At 38.4% G+C, this 15,685-nt stretch overlaps 1 protein-coding gene across 1 annotated transcript in view; it reads left to right on the top strand.

Annotated features, from left to right (window-relative positions):
* The window catches only part of tbata (thymus, brain and testes associated), a 55,867-nt gene extending 41,520 nt beyond the window's left edge, over positions 1 to 14,347 (top strand). The window contains exons 6-10 of the mRNA XM_039772863.1: positions 4,600 to 4,755; positions 6,473 to 6,554; positions 7,985 to 8,159; positions 10,039 to 10,088; positions 10,188 to 14,347. Coding sequence (XP_039628797.1) covers positions 4,600 to 4,755; positions 6,473 to 6,554; positions 7,985 to 8,159; positions 10,039 to 10,088; positions 10,188 to 10,294 — 570 coding nt within the window. The 3' untranslated portion in view covers positions 10,295 to 14,347. The remainder of the gene's footprint in view (positions 1 to 4,599; positions 4,756 to 6,472; positions 6,555 to 7,984; positions 8,160 to 10,038; positions 10,089 to 10,187) is intronic.
* Positions 14,348 to 15,685: the final 1,338 nt, after the last annotated feature.

Raw genomic sequence — 15,685 nt, 5'->3', positions numbered from 1 at the left:
ATGCCTGGCTGTGGAGGGTCTCAGATATCTGCGAACTATTGCTGCATTATACAGTATATGCCAGTTACTGGGACCTGCCGACCTGGACTTCATTCAGTAGCTGGAACATCTACCTCACACATCACAAGCACTTTAAAATTGACAGATTTTCATCACATGGATTCTTCCCAATTTAAATGTACCCTTTTACTCTTGATTAACTGTAAATATTTTGTTGGCTGGAAGAATCTACAAGGCTGTGCTGTCAAACCTTTGTTATGTCAAACTACATTGCTTAACCCCAACCATATTACATATGCTTTCTTTTGAGCAGGTTAGTTCAGGTATTACATCTTACATTCTTCATATTGAGATGTTTTTTAAGGCAGCATATATTTTCTGTTAGCATTAAGACAACTTGTTTTGAGCATATGCAGCCACCACATTAATGGCATGCGATTTCTGTAGCTGAACTACATGCAGTACTCAATTTTAAATCAAGCTTTTTAATACCATCAAACGGGTTTGGATCATGATTATATGTTTCAAATTTCACATCAACTTTCAGTTGATTTGAAACAGACTTACAGAGAAATGGTGCAGGTTTTGTTTTGAATTTTCCTACTAACATAAGCTGATTATATACTTCTGGTAAAATTACAGATTTGCACTCTCTAATTTTCTTAGAAAGGACGTTGGCAGAAAAAGTGCAATTTCAATAGGTAGTATTCACTATATATACCTGAAAATCGTTAAAATCACACAAAAATTGTGCAACTGTGACCTGTACAAGCAGGATAACAGTCCATGCTGTGTAAAAAATGGTAATGTAACATGGGTTACTGTTGCTATGAAGACATTAAAGATGAAACTATATTATAAAATAATATAAATGTGATCACTGTGTTTCAGTGTGCTTTATACAATGGAACAGAAGACAAAATTATATATATATATATATATATATATATATATATATATATATATATATATACAGTATATATAAATAAGTGATAGAACAAATGGGCGACACCGCAACCCTGTATATTATAAATGCAAAAATAATAAACACTTTTCAACAAAAATAATGCCCCTTATGACATGTGCCTCAGATTAGACCAGGGGTCCTCAATCCCAGTCCTGGAGGGCCACAGTGGCTGCAGGTTTTCGTTCTAACCCGGTTGCTTAATTAGAAAGCAATTCCTGCTGATAATTTGATTTTATGGCATGTTAGTGCTTTAACTCCGCCATGTCAGGTAATTCTCATATCCTAGATATTCTTCCCCTTTCTAAGGACATCATCCAAATGATTTGAGGGCTAAAATGGAGGAGTAATTCTCAGTCCTTCACTTTTTTCTCTTCACTTTCCTTTCAAGTATTTAATTAAACCCAATAGTGCATGATAAATACACACTGGTGTAAATGAAAACAAGCTAAATGGAGAAATGCTGGTCTCTTTTGACATTTGCATCTCATTGCTAATTAGGAGCAATTAAAAACCAAGAATATAGCTGTTTAAGACTAAAATAAGCAATAAGAGTTCAAAATCGTAACGAACAAGACAACTAAAGTGAAGCAGAAGTGTTACTTGAACAGTAAGTGCTTCTGATTAAGTAACTGGGTTGGAGCAAAAACCTGCAGCCCTCCAGGACCGTGATTGAGGACCCCTGGACTAGACTGACAAAGATGATAACATGTTCTGTTAAGTGCAGGCCAGGCAGGAAGAGGTGGGTCCAGGGGGTGGACATCAGAGGTGGTCGGGCTGTCAATCACCCGGCCTGTAGAGAGAAGAAGTGAAGGAGGCATTAATATAAACTCCCACTTTGTGGACTGGTATGGAATTACCACCACCAGTACCTTTAAGCTGTCTGCAAGATGCAAGTGTGACACAATACAGTATGTATACACCCAACACAAGCAGGCATGGATACAAGTTAAAAGCACAAAAAGTGTTTATTGTGGGGAAACACTTTAAAAGCAGGCGTTTCCCACCAACACAGCCACAAGTACAATAAAGCATTAAGAACACTATAGCACAATACTATCGGTAGCTTGCAATGTTTAATTAGATTTCTAATGTCGCTTAAATGGAAAAACAAAATCAGTCCTAGTACTCTGGTTAATGTGCTATATAAAGTTTAGGTCAGTCTATGATTACCCCTTAATGCTTTATTTACAGAAGTGTTAAAATGCTTAAGATATAAACAAAAAGCAGCCAGTCCTACTGTATAATAGATACAAAATGGAGCATTTGTTCATGTGAATCAATTTATGGAGTAAAATTCAACTCCTAACACCATTAAGAGTTTTTTATTTGTGGAAAAAAGTTCTAATCATTACAATAAATTTTAGGTATACAGAAAATATTTCCATAAAACTTCTCACCCATGCTTCAAGTATAATTCAAGTCAGTGTATTCTTAAATAGTAATTATGACATTAGACCAGCCTTAGTGCACTGCACAGACTTTCATTTTAATACAGATTTCAGACGCTGTAAGAATGTTAAATTGATAGTGAGAAAACAAATCATGCACAAATAAATACATACTGTAGCTAGTGAAACACATGGACCTACAGTTCTAAAATAAAATGCGACAAAAGGCTAGATATAAACAACAGTAAATTCTCCACCATTGTTTGCAATGTAAAAACATACACTTCTGATTTCTGCCATGCCATGGGGGATTATCAGTAGATGGGCATGTGTGTTGTTTAATTACAACACATTTTTCTGTCCACCAGGTCACTGCTACCTAAAATGTTTTGATTTTCCAGGACATATCAGGCCATAAGCTTTCGATTAAGACCAGGATCAAGGTTCTAGCCCCATTTGTTCACGAGTAATCTCATGGCAGATTGACAAACATTAGCATATACAGATAACAAAATAACAGTAAAAGTTTTTACTCTTATTAATAGTAGTAGTACTAGTGGTACCAAGTGAACAGAGCACAGTGGAATTCTTCAACACGTATGTGTGGTTAAAGGAGGGAGCCTTCTGGAGCAGGTCCCTGAATAACACCCCAGAGGGCAGAAATATAAAAATGATCACAGTTGAGAGATAATCAGGTGAATAACGCACATCAATACACATAAACAGAGAGATAAGTAAACCCTGCAGTCATTCTGGCTTATTTAAATTGGTCTTGAACTCATGTCTAGCCACTGGAAAAGTTAATCCATTTATCCATCTTAAAAATACACTTAAATGTTCCCTTCCTTGCCTTCAGTCTTTTTTCTATCCCAATCATAGCTTCTGTTCCTGCTACCAGAGCTCACCAGGTCAGGCTCCATAATCAGTTCTGATGTCAGTGGCTCAGCTGCTTTAGCTACAGATGCGCCAGGTTAGATCACCCTCCAGTAGTTCCTGGGGTGTCTCTAGACCCATCCTGCAGTTTTTCTTAAATGTTCTGGTTGGAAGAGTACTGCTTTCCTGTTAGACACCCCCAGAACTTTACCTTGAATGAGTAGCCTGGTCCTGCTTTCCACTAAGTGGCAATGCTCCTCTATATTGGTCAGAAAGTTTTTTGCCCATTGCCTAGTCTCTCACTGTCTGTTGCTGGAGGCCAGACATCTCTGCCATCTGCTGGGTGTCTTGCTCCATAGCATCCTGGGAGTTCATTGCTTGCTTATGGCCAGGTTTCTGCCTTTTTTCTTTCAGTGCTCGAGTCATTTTATATTCTGATGAAGCCCTTTCCTCTGGCAACCTCTTGACAGCTGGGCATCTCTTCACAATATGTTACCAGAGGTTAGGAAAAAATAATCGGTATTCATACAGTTGTGTTCAGCGAGCCTAATTGCTTACGCATACTGTACAATTTTAGCTTACTATACTATAAAAACATAGAACATAAGAATTCAGTAGCTAAATTTAAGTACACATGTTCAGGGAAGTGAATGGCCAGCTGTCTGTTCATAAGGGAGTGAGTGAGTGAGAGAGAGATTTAATAGTCTAAGTGTCTTTTAGACTGGCACTCTTTAAGAAATACGTTGGGACTTAATTAGTAACCTGCTGAAAAAGAAAACACCTGTACTGAAATTATAAAATTGATTGGCAAATCTAAACGTCATCTGTGGAGGAACATTTGTTCCTTAGAACAATTCCTACTCCCCCACTATAACATTGTGCTGTCCCACCTGATTCTTTCAGTTATTTTTAATTGGCAGTGTTATTCAGATACAAGATAATCACCAAAGTATCATATTTTATTTCCTTTAATATCTCTACAATCGGTAATGAGTGAAAATATCAAACATTTTCAAAAAGGCTGCAGTTCTTGAAACAACACATTGTCACAATTATACAGTATATACATATGTGCGTGCCTAAGACGTTTGCACAGTTCTGTTTATGTACATTCATAGTCACATTAAGTAATGTCAATTATTCAAGAAGAATGACATTCACAGATGTGAAGTGCAAACTTAAAGTGATAATCTGAAACTTTTATAAACTGCACTGATTTTGTGCCGCGTAACGTTCAGGAGACTTTTTAAATTCATTTTGAATGTTTACTTGTTCTAAATTGATTTTAGTTCCAAGAACAGCATTCTCTAAAACAGTCTGACAACATGGTATTTATATCTGTTTTCAGTATTTAATTTTCACTATTTACAGGCAGAGGAAGTGCGTAGAAGCACACAATATTCAGTAAAGACGGGAAGAATAATTCCGCCTTCCTCTCATGCATCAAATCGTCATTCATCCCAAAAAAGGCGATCCAGAGTCAACGACCATGCACCATCTCCAGCTTTTTATGATCAGGAACTAATAGTGAGTATGAATAATAATAAATAAAAAAGTGCTATTTGTTGCAAACGCATCACATAAAGCTTAGTTCAGTTCTCGGAGAACTTAGAAGGATCATTGATGGGCTAATTGTGTAGAATTGTCAAGAGTGTGATGGCTTCCAGAATTAGGCAAATCATTAATGAAAAGGAGCACATGAATTCTTGCTATTGCATGCAGGCCTCTAGGATATCTAAGTGTGCTTTTGATGTGAGATGTTTAAAAAATCTTGAAATGCTCATTGCAAAAATACAGACATTGTTTAAAAGAACTTGAGCAATGCCTTCTTCCAACAGATGAGACAATACACTCCTGGTGGGTTTGTCGGTTGAAGTAAAAGTTGATTAATGACTTGTTCTTCCACTTGAAATACTCTTTAACCTTTAAAAGCTCATGTAGCTTTCTAGAAATGTTTCTGTAAATTTAGAATGGATACAAATACAAAATCCTGAGTCAACAGGTGTGATTGCTAGATAGATAGATAGATAGATAGATAGATAGATAGATAGATAGATAGATAGATAGATAGATAGATAGATAGATAGATAGATAGATAGATAGATACTTTATTAATCCCAAGGAGAAATTCACATACTCCAGCAGCAGCATGCTGATAAAAAACAATATTAAAGAGTGGTAAAAATGCAGGTAAAACAGACAATAACATTGAATAATGTTAACGTTTACCCCCCGGGTGGAATTAAAGAGTTGCATAGTGTGTTGGAAACAATCTCCTCAGTCTGTCAGTGGAGCAGGGCAGTGACAGCTGTCTGTCACTAAAGCTGCTCCTCTGTCTGGAGATGATCCTGTTCAGTGGATGCAGTGGATTCCCCATGATTGACAGGAGCCTGCTCAGCGCCTGTCACTCTGTCATGGATGTCAAACTGTCCAGCTCCATACCTACAATAGAGCCTGCCTTCCTCACCAGTTTGTCCAGGCGTGAGGCGTCCTTCTTCTTTATGCTGCCTCCCCAGCACACCACCGCGTAGAAGAGGGCGCTCGCCACAACCGCCTGGTAGACGTTGAAGGACGCCAGCCTTCTAAAGAAGTATAGTCGGCTCTGTCCTCTCTTGCACAGAGCATCAGTATTGGCAGTCCAGTCCAATTTATCATCCAGCTGCACTCACAGGTATTTATAGGTCTGCACGCTCTGCACACAGTCTCCTCTGATGATCACAGGGTCCAGGAGGGGCCTGGGCCTCCTAAAATCCACCACCAGCTCCTTGGTTTTGCTAGTGTTTAGTTTTATTTAGTAAGTTTGTATTTATAGGTCTGCAATACATCAAATACTAATACCACACAGGGCAGAATCACTGACATGTTTCACTTACTTTACTTTATTCTGCAAATTTACCATTGTCAATTAACATAACATGCATATCTTTGTGATCTGCAAGGAGAAGCTGTGAAAAACTAACAAAGACATGCAGGAAATCTACTCAGGCAGTAGCCACACCAGGACTGGAATTATGTCTGCTGAAGCTGGGAGGCAGCATTGCTGATCACCATGCTATTGTGGTGACCACCTCTATCATGGAAATCCTTAGTATTTTAATATAATTATAATATACTGTACATAGTGTTTATGTGTGTGTGTGTGTCTGTGAATGTATGTATATTGTACATGTAAGTAATTACTCTGTGGATAGATCTGGTAAATGTTGGCAGCCTGACCAGCCTTGTGTTATTTCACATTCAACAGGTTTTAGAACTGCTCTGCCAAATTCTGCAAACTGATTCTTTAACTAATGTTCAACAATGGCTTCTATCAGCTGGCCAGCGAGGTAAGAACAAGCACCCTTACTTCTTTTCTGGAAATAAAAAGTATTCTCTTAACTTTACAGTGACCACCGTATTCTAGAGCCCACTCAAATACATACCCACTCTCACACTCACACTGACCCAACTGCACATCGTCAGTTAATCTACAGTGCATTTCTCTGGGACGTGGGAGGAAACCCATAATACCCGGAGACATGGAAAAAATGAGCCAATGTCAGATAACCCACAATGATGGATCTGCCAACCAGTGGACAACTGTGTTGTAACATTATTCTGCAATTTTTACCTACGTTTGTGCTTTGCCTTTTTGTAATAAATATACATTATAAAGACAGATATAGAAATAACAAGGCTGACTTTCAGCTTCATAAATTTCGCAGATACAGTAACAGGTCTGATCATATTGTGTTAGCCTTGTGGAAATGGTGTCATGTTCATTGATACCTTAACTACCTGGTAAAAGGTCATTTTATAAAAAGTGCAAATACTTTGGGGTTATTCACTAGGTAGAATTCATAATGTCCATTACGAATGACTGTCCAATATATGCATGGTAGAGGAAAAGTCAAGTAAAGAGAATACAATGCCACTCCAGCGGAATGGTGTCCACCTTTTAGGGACGCTGTGGTGGACCAACCATTTGCTCCTGTGGACCACAATATCTCCTGTGGCTTCTACATACAAGTGCTACTTGGGTGGCAAGGGAACACTGTGCAAACTAGCACAATTGTACTTTAATACAAAATATTAAAACCTCACACTCTGTTGTCCTCCCTCTCTTATGATCTATCTATCTATCTTTATATTATGCACATATGTAATATGTATATATCATACACATATAAACTGCCAAGCTATCTATCTATCTATCTATCTATCTATCTATCTATCTAAGACATATTCTGGGTTTATTTTATTATATCACAAACCAGCTGTATTTTTTTTTTATTGTAAGTGTTTTCAAATATTCTGTATTTCTAGCAGTTAACCCTCCAAAACTTCATTTACGTAGATAGTGTAATGTGGTGACTATTTCTGTTATAATTCCCTTGAGCGCCTGCTAGTATTGTCTTTAAATTATTATTATTATGTCAGACAACTAGAGTTCAAGGTTTTCTTTTCAAAGAAAAAAAAGGATTGTTTTTCTTTAGATTTAGGACCTTGTGGGTAAGCAAGCAGTTGGACCAGCACCAATTGCTGAATGCCTGCAAGTGTTCCAACTGTATGAAATAAAAAAAAAGAATTAGTGTTGCATTGCACAAATGTTTTTTCCATATGAAGGGCACTATATAAAATACACCATCCGCCATACAGTATTATGATCACATCTCATCTTTGACAGTTGTTACAAGTAACTGAGTGACGTCTTCAATGATTCAAACTGATAAAGCAGTTGTATGAATGAACTGAAACATTTTGTTTTTCTTTTTAGAAAAAGATCTGGTTATGGGGATGATTCAGTCCGCAATTGGCAACTTTCACTTTGACAATCCGTTTGTGACTGAGAACCAAGAGGGTCGGTTTCACACACAGGCATCTCCACGAGCCCGGACATCTTTTGGGCAGTTATCTACTGGGAACAGTGAAAGCAAGAAATATTCCACCAGGTAAAATTTAATTTTCCTGCCATGAAAGTTTAAGATAAATAAAGTAGCAATAGAAAGGATTACACTTAGTATATGCTGAAATAAATTAGCCTTGTAGCATTTAAAGATAACATGCACACCCCATTATTAATAATTACTAAGTGCAAATGGGTGACCGGTGAGTGACCATGGGTGAATACACAAGTTTGCCATTCTGTCTTAAGTTACTTTATGCCATTCATATACTTGGCAGTAGCTGAAAAAATACAGCAAGATAAAATAATTTAAATCTTTATGTAATAATTTCAGAATATCAGTTCTGTGATTCAGTTGACACATTCATCGTCAGGGATGTGACATGCGTTAGGGTTTAGCAGAAACTGTATTCACTCCTCCATTTGGGAGATATGGCGTTGTGCTGTACAGCAGAGAAAGAAAAAGATTCATCCATCCCTCCATTATCCAAACCTGTTGTTTCTGCTAAATCTAAGGCAGGAATCAAAGCTTGTCAGCACAACATTTCATCACGGTGTACACTCACTCACTTCCTCTGAAACCCCAGTGAAGTTTCTAGCACGTGGATGGAATGAGCAAGCCATGTTTCGTCCAGGATGTTAAGGGCCAGTCACAATCATGAAGTAAATAAAAACTTGCATGATCCTTCGTGACAAAAGGTCAAATTATGGATTATAATGTATTAAATTATGTATCTTAATATGCTTAAGATTAAGTTAATATTTATGGACTGGCATTCTCTGGCATCTTAGAAAGCATATATTCTAGAGTTTATTAACTATATGTGATGCTCTGCCTTCTCTTTAATCCCAATCTTGGGCTGGCTGTGGAGAGTCTGCACTGTTCTCATTGCATTACTTAATACTAATTTCAGTTATTTGTAATAATTGGTTAAAAATTGTCTTTAAAAAACAAAATTCTGAAATAATTGTTTACAAAAACCTGAAGTACTTACAGTATGTATTATCTATGTGATCCCTAAAATTCAATCCTAGTTTATAGGCCACTGTACTGTATATTGATGCATTTAAAAATATTTATTTCCTTAGAAATACTTAAATGCAAATTGCTCCAGCTAAAAGAAGCTTGGCAACAAAAAATAAATAAATGCTATAATTTAACATTTCTGAATGTCTTCATGTTTTCCAACTGTGTGAAACATGACAGAAACTGTGTTGCACATTACTTTTGTACAGTATATAAACTAAATTGTGTCCACCATACAATACTATCATCACTTCTTGTATATCCGCCATCATTCCAGATACCACCAGGTAGACTTTGACAGTTTTCAGAAGTAACTGAGTACCATCTTCCGGAGTCGTCAATTAGAAACACAGGAAAATTGCATGTTTTTTTGTAATCAATTTTTTTTTTTTGAAAAAATGACATTTTTATGTATGGTTTTGAAGTTTGCCACTTGCTGGATGTCGATATGAATGCCTACACAGAGGCCATGGTGATGTGGTGGTCACTGATTGGCTTCATGCTGTGTAATTAGAGCATTTTTTAAAATATTTGCTTTTTTGTACTAGATGGAGCCACAAGTGCACTGGTACACAGATAATGTGTAAGCACTTGTTGCTGTTTGGACAGATGAATTGTGATTTATGTAGGCGAATATTGAGAGCTCTTGAAGAAACGGGCAACACAGCAACACAGTATCAATAAAAAGAGCTAAAACATGAGTATAAAAAACAACCAGTGGCAACTGAACAGAGATGCCGAGGACAGTGAGTTAGATGAGCTCACCGCTGTTCCCAGCTAAGCCCAGTGATCTGTGCTCATCTTCTTTACCAGCAAAGTGCTGCAATTAACATTTTGTTTGAGGTTTGATGAAATTAAATGTGGTGTAATATTTTTTATTTTATTTTTTTTTTTTCAGATTCCACCCCGAAAAAAAACCTGCACCCATTGCAGAAGAAGAAAGACCAGGTAGTGAAGTGTTCTTCTGATAAAATTTGAGTAAATATTTCAAAGTAGACGTAAGCTTTGGCTGTCAATGATGGCGTTTGCTTTCTCTCACTCCCACAGTTCATATGGGAACAGCAGAGGTTCTTCAAGTTCACAATGAGGCAGCTGTGAGCGGCACTGAAACTAACAATGAAGCTTCTGCAGAATCAAAAGAAAACAGAATGTAACCAAATTCCATGTGCAGGAGGGTCTGCAGTACACACGTAAAACAGGAGAGTGTGTGTGTGTGAGTGTGTGTGTGCCATGCAGGCTTCAAGCACAGATGTGGGATAAAGTCAGCCTCCAGACAGGCAAGGCCCCGGTTTGACATTTAGTCTCGTCAGATGTAACTACACAAAATCTATCATGCTGTGGTCCGGTTTGACACCCCCTATGAAGACGTGCAAGAGTTAGTTAAACCCGGTTACATGTCACACTACACGGTGTCATAGTCTGCCACCTGATTAGCGCAGTTTTATTATCGTATTTTTGGAATTATTGTGTCCTCAAGGAGCCTTGCAACCATGTCATCCTGTTTTGGTTTTTGGTCCTCAAGAAATGTTCTTTTTATAAATGTATACAATTATTTATGTGGAAATAAAACTGTGGCCAAACAGGCTATTCTGCATGATAAAAACTACTCAAAATGAAGGCAATTTTGATTTCCTAAAAAAATCACAAAATAAATAAACACTAAATGGCTGCATTTACAATCTCATGCAGATAGGAGGGTGTCAAGAACACTGCGGACAGAAGAGAAATGCATCTTCAGAGAGTGGCTGCAAAAATTGAGGCAAATGCACCCAAGGATTAAAGTGTTTGTTTAAATATGATTGAATCAATGCGTTAATAAAACATCAGTTCTATCCATCCATCCATTATCTAACCCTCTACATCCTAGCTACAGGGTCACAGGGGTCTGCAGGAGCCAATTCCAGCCAACACAGGGCACAAGGCAGGAAACAAACCCCGGGTGGGGCGCCAGCCCACCGCAGGCATCAGTTCTGTGTATGATTTAGTGCATAGAAAAGGACTTAAACTTAAAGCGGTGGTGTACTGTCTTGCTATGGAGGGCAGGAGCAAACTGTTTAGTACATAATCTGCTGCCACATACCTTCTTGTGTTGGAATTACCCTTTGTGGTTCACTCCATAAAACATTTTACCTCCCTTTACAGCCAGCAGTGTCATATTACTGTCTCGTAAAGGTTTATAGCAGGGCTATTCAATTACTAATTCCGTTGGGCCAGACATTTCCAGTGGCCGGTAAGCAGCAAACCAAATGAATCCGGGGAACACATGTGACACAGGCACATTAAAAAGAGAACTAAAAAACAATACAAAGCTGTAACTGAACAGAATCTCAGATAGAAGCAATATTTCTTTTCTACTTTTGAAATAAAAAAAATAAATATTTGGGTCATATCTGATCTAGGCAAAGTGCAGAAAAATAAAACAGTGCACAGTATTAGCAATGACATTTGTTTCCCTTTTGAAGTAAAATAAACATTTTGGTTACACCTGACCCAGAATATTATATTATATTTATTAACAGAATAAAAAAGAACCATCAGCGCTATCAAAGCTGATAACAGTAACTGACACACTTGAAAATAACGTCTACTGCGCACCGAGGGGACAGAATTTCATTTCGAATCACAACGTGTGTCTTGACATTGTGACGTGTCTCGCGACTGCATGGGCTGTGGGGGCTCAGGGCGCCTCCCTAGAGAGAGCTGAGTGACAGGATCAGGGTGAGAGGGGAGTGGATGGTAAAAGAGCAGGAAGAGGCAGAAAAGCGGAAAGCTACCCCTTTTTGTTTTGGAGGTGTCCCCATGACCCAAACAAGTAGCCATAGAGCACCGTTTATTGGACGGCCCACCAAATAAAAAGCCATGTGCCATTTTAGGAGAAGTGGCTCCTGTGTGTTTTAATAGAAGGGTCGTCACAATATCACAGACTACTGACACCACTTCTAGATACACAACAATATGCTGCATTGTGGGTTGAATGGCGCTACGTGGAGTGGTCTGTACTACTGTAGGAATTTCTGGAGGCTTGTGGAAATATTTTTCTCGGTTTTTCACTGCATTTCTGGTGGCACCACAGGCTAGGCCACTGAGAGGTTGCTTCTGGACCGCATGTGGCCTGCGGGCCGCAATTTGAATAGGCCGACTTTTATCACTAGCAGCAGTAGGAGTGATAGTAGTAGAATTAAAACCTACCAAAAGTATTTCAAAGAAACTCAAGATTCACCCCAGTGTAGCTCACGAGTTCTTCAACAGTTTGCTAGTTTTAATCCCGTCTGTGATATCACCTCTAAATCTCCATTTGCTCAACCTGAAGTGATTCAGCTCCTACTGCCTTTCCTATTAACTCCCATCCCAGGGCTACTCAGACTGCGTAGTTGTGCTTTTCTGGATTTCTTCTTGTAAAATTGGGGTGAAAACTGCACGTTTTATTCCAGATGAAGCCTCATGAGCTCAGCTGGCAAGCCAGTGTTAAATATCAACAGCTGTTCCCAAGTGAATCAATTGTCAGGTTAAACTCAAGCAAATATCTTTTTTAATTTATGGATGTTCTTAGTTATTTAGAATTGTACTGAAAGTAAACAAGTAGAAATGCTGAACAGCCACTGCAGTGCATGGATTTGGAAATCTAAATATATATTTAATGCAATATAGCATAAATAAATCCTTCTGATCTTTTTCAAATATTAGAATTTTTATTGTGTTCCTAACAACTTGAGACTCAAAATGTCAGAAATGTGTTGATTTCAGAAGTAAGGCATTGATCACTTTACGCAGGCTTAACAGCTGCATGGATTCTGTTTGACCCATACATCCATTCATGGGACCTACTAAAGTGAGCTCAGGGGTGCAGGGTGCCAGTCCACCTCAGGGCACACACGGTCACACGCTGACACTGGGCTAGAGTGAGTCACCACTTACTCGAACATGCAGGTCTGTGAGACATGGGAGGTAAACCAACCTAAAATCCAATCAGACGTGTAAAATGTACAGACTCCATACCGAGAATAAGCCGGGTTTGAGCAGAGGACTGTGGGGCATTGTCACAGTACCACTGTTACCACCATGTTAACATTTAGTGAACCAGCTTACTCCAATTTGCAGACCGGATAGGAAGCACCCCAGAGATAAGTGTCAGTCAGTCTGTCATTTTTCATTGGGAGGAAACCCACGCAGACACGGAGAGAACATGCAAACTCCACGCAGGGTGGACCTGGGAAGCGAACCCGGGTCTCCTAACTGCGAGGCAGCAGAGTGCTGCCCAGTGATAAGTGTCTTGTCTGTAAAATATAATGTCTTTTTAAGCTGGGCAGACCTGAATATAATTCTCTAACATAAAATATAACACCTTGTCAATGTTTTCAGAATTACTGCACTTTTAAAGAGAAAGTTCTAAGTAGTTTAAAATATTCTGCATTGATTTTGTACACAAATGCTTCTAGCACTGTTTTGGCAATAGAGGTATTTATTGTTGCTCGTGGTGAGTGCTGTTGTTTCACAGCACCAGATGGGCAGCATGCGGACTTTAGACACACAGACAGCAGAGCATTTCTTAGGAGCTGGAAGATGGTAGAAATAACCAGTGCTCACCTTTGTACATAATGCAGCTGCATATATTGTTTAGTCTTTCTCTGAATAAATATTGGTTTTATGTCCATTGTGAATTTAAATCCCATCTCAGGTATTGTCTGTGTAAATTTCACATGCTGTCCATCTTCTCCTGTCTCGTCTTAACGTTGTGCAGATCAGGCTCATTGGTGACTGTGTATTGGCCGACTACCACTGAATGTGCCCCATGATGGACTGTCCAGTGCTGTCCAGACTGAAATGTGAATATTCTGGGAACTATTCTGTTAGTAAATGAAATAATACTAATAATGAGATAAGTACTGCTCTATTTAAATTTTTCAGGATTATCTTACATGAGTTATTATGCCTTGACTAATCTCACGGTGTGAACCTTTAATGGTTGTTTTCTTATGTTTGGAGGTGTTGAATGGATGACGAACACCTGAAGAAGGCCAATTTTGAATGAATTGTATGAAGTGCCTGAACTTAATGAAAGATGTTCAGTTTATTGGGTAATGTTAGACTCACCAGCTCTGTATGCGAATGTCAACAGATCTGTGCCTAGCAAATATTTAAATGCCGAGAGTCTGCCCTCTAATTTGATTCACTTTTAATTTAGATTAAGGAAATATATAAATAAATTAAGTAAAAAGTATTATACAAGTGTGTCTATATATGTATATTGAATGATTTTATAATTGTTCTATTGTTCTCAAGCAAATTTGAGAATTGAAGTTTGAATGAATTATTGTTTTAGTGTGTTATTCATTAACATTGTGTATATATATATATATATATATATATATATATATATATAAAAGCTACACCCTTAAGGATCTGTTGAGAACATATTTAGAAAAATAAAATTGGCCTATCACCCAGGAAGATGAAATTGAGGAAAAGTAGAGGCGGTCATGTCTACAAGTCTGAGACATAGACAGGTGAACGCAGTACAGAGTTAGACCTGACCTGGTTAATATCTGTGCGGTTCACAAGGTATCTTAATATTTAGAAGTAAATCTTGTATTTTTCCTGCCAAATCCCCTTCATAATAATATATTCTCAATATTATAATGAGAAATGCTGTCCAGTCAGCTTAGTTTCTAGCAAACTTGAGAAGAAACGTAACACCCAATTCGTAGCCCAGAGCAGGATTAGGCTGGCTTGTGCCTGTTGTTTCCATGATACGCCGTCACCCCTGGAAACCCCAACTGCGCCCAGAGCTCATCCATTCTGTGCGGCTCAGCTTCTTTTATCCGGGAACTATAGAGACGGCATCGCTCTGTAGCTGAACTCTCACTAGCGTGTTGAGGTCTTTCATGTTATGAGATGACGTGCAGCACTCCGTCATGGGTGACACTTAAGGACTTCATTCCTTCAGGCTAAGGAGAACACTTCTTTAAAATAACCATTAATTATAGTTGTGCAGTAGATACATTCTTAAATTGCCCCGACTAGTAAAGTGTTTTGTTGTCCACTACTATGGAAATGCTAAACAAACCACAAATGACTTTAGTAAATCTGGTCAGCCTGCTTTGTTCGATGTCTTTTGCGTAAAAGAAAAAGACCCGGGGCTCTCTGTACTTAACTATTTAGGCAGTGAGACGGTAACCGGCTCAAATAAGCAGAGCTGTCAGGAGCCAGACACTTTCATTCAGATCTTATTAGAAGGACAGTGAGAAGACAATACAGGGTACAAAGCTGAAGGACCGCATGTTACGTACTCGTAAGGTGTAATGTGAAGGCAACATGGAACACACCACAGCCCACCTGCCCGGACCTACAAGTGTACAAGGATTTAGGATATTGACCTTATAAGAGGATGTACCTTAATGCTGGATTTAGTGTGTGATTTTGTGTTCTTAATTGGACACATGACATTTGCTCTACAAATTCAAAGATCTTGCTAAAGACATACAGCAAAATAGGGGGACACATTCACATTAAAGGGTTATGCACGTTGAGTAGAAAATTGTTATACT

Source organism: Polypterus senegalus, chromosome 1 (assembly GCF_016835505.1).
Source record: "Polypterus senegalus isolate Bchr_013 chromosome 1, ASM1683550v1, whole genome shotgun sequence".
Classification (NCBI taxonomy): Eukaryota; Metazoa; Chordata; class Cladistia; order Polypteriformes; family Polypteridae; genus Polypterus; species Polypterus senegalus.
The sequence above is the reverse complement of the archived record's forward strand: the minus strand, read 5'-3'. Positions and strand labels throughout refer to the sequence as shown.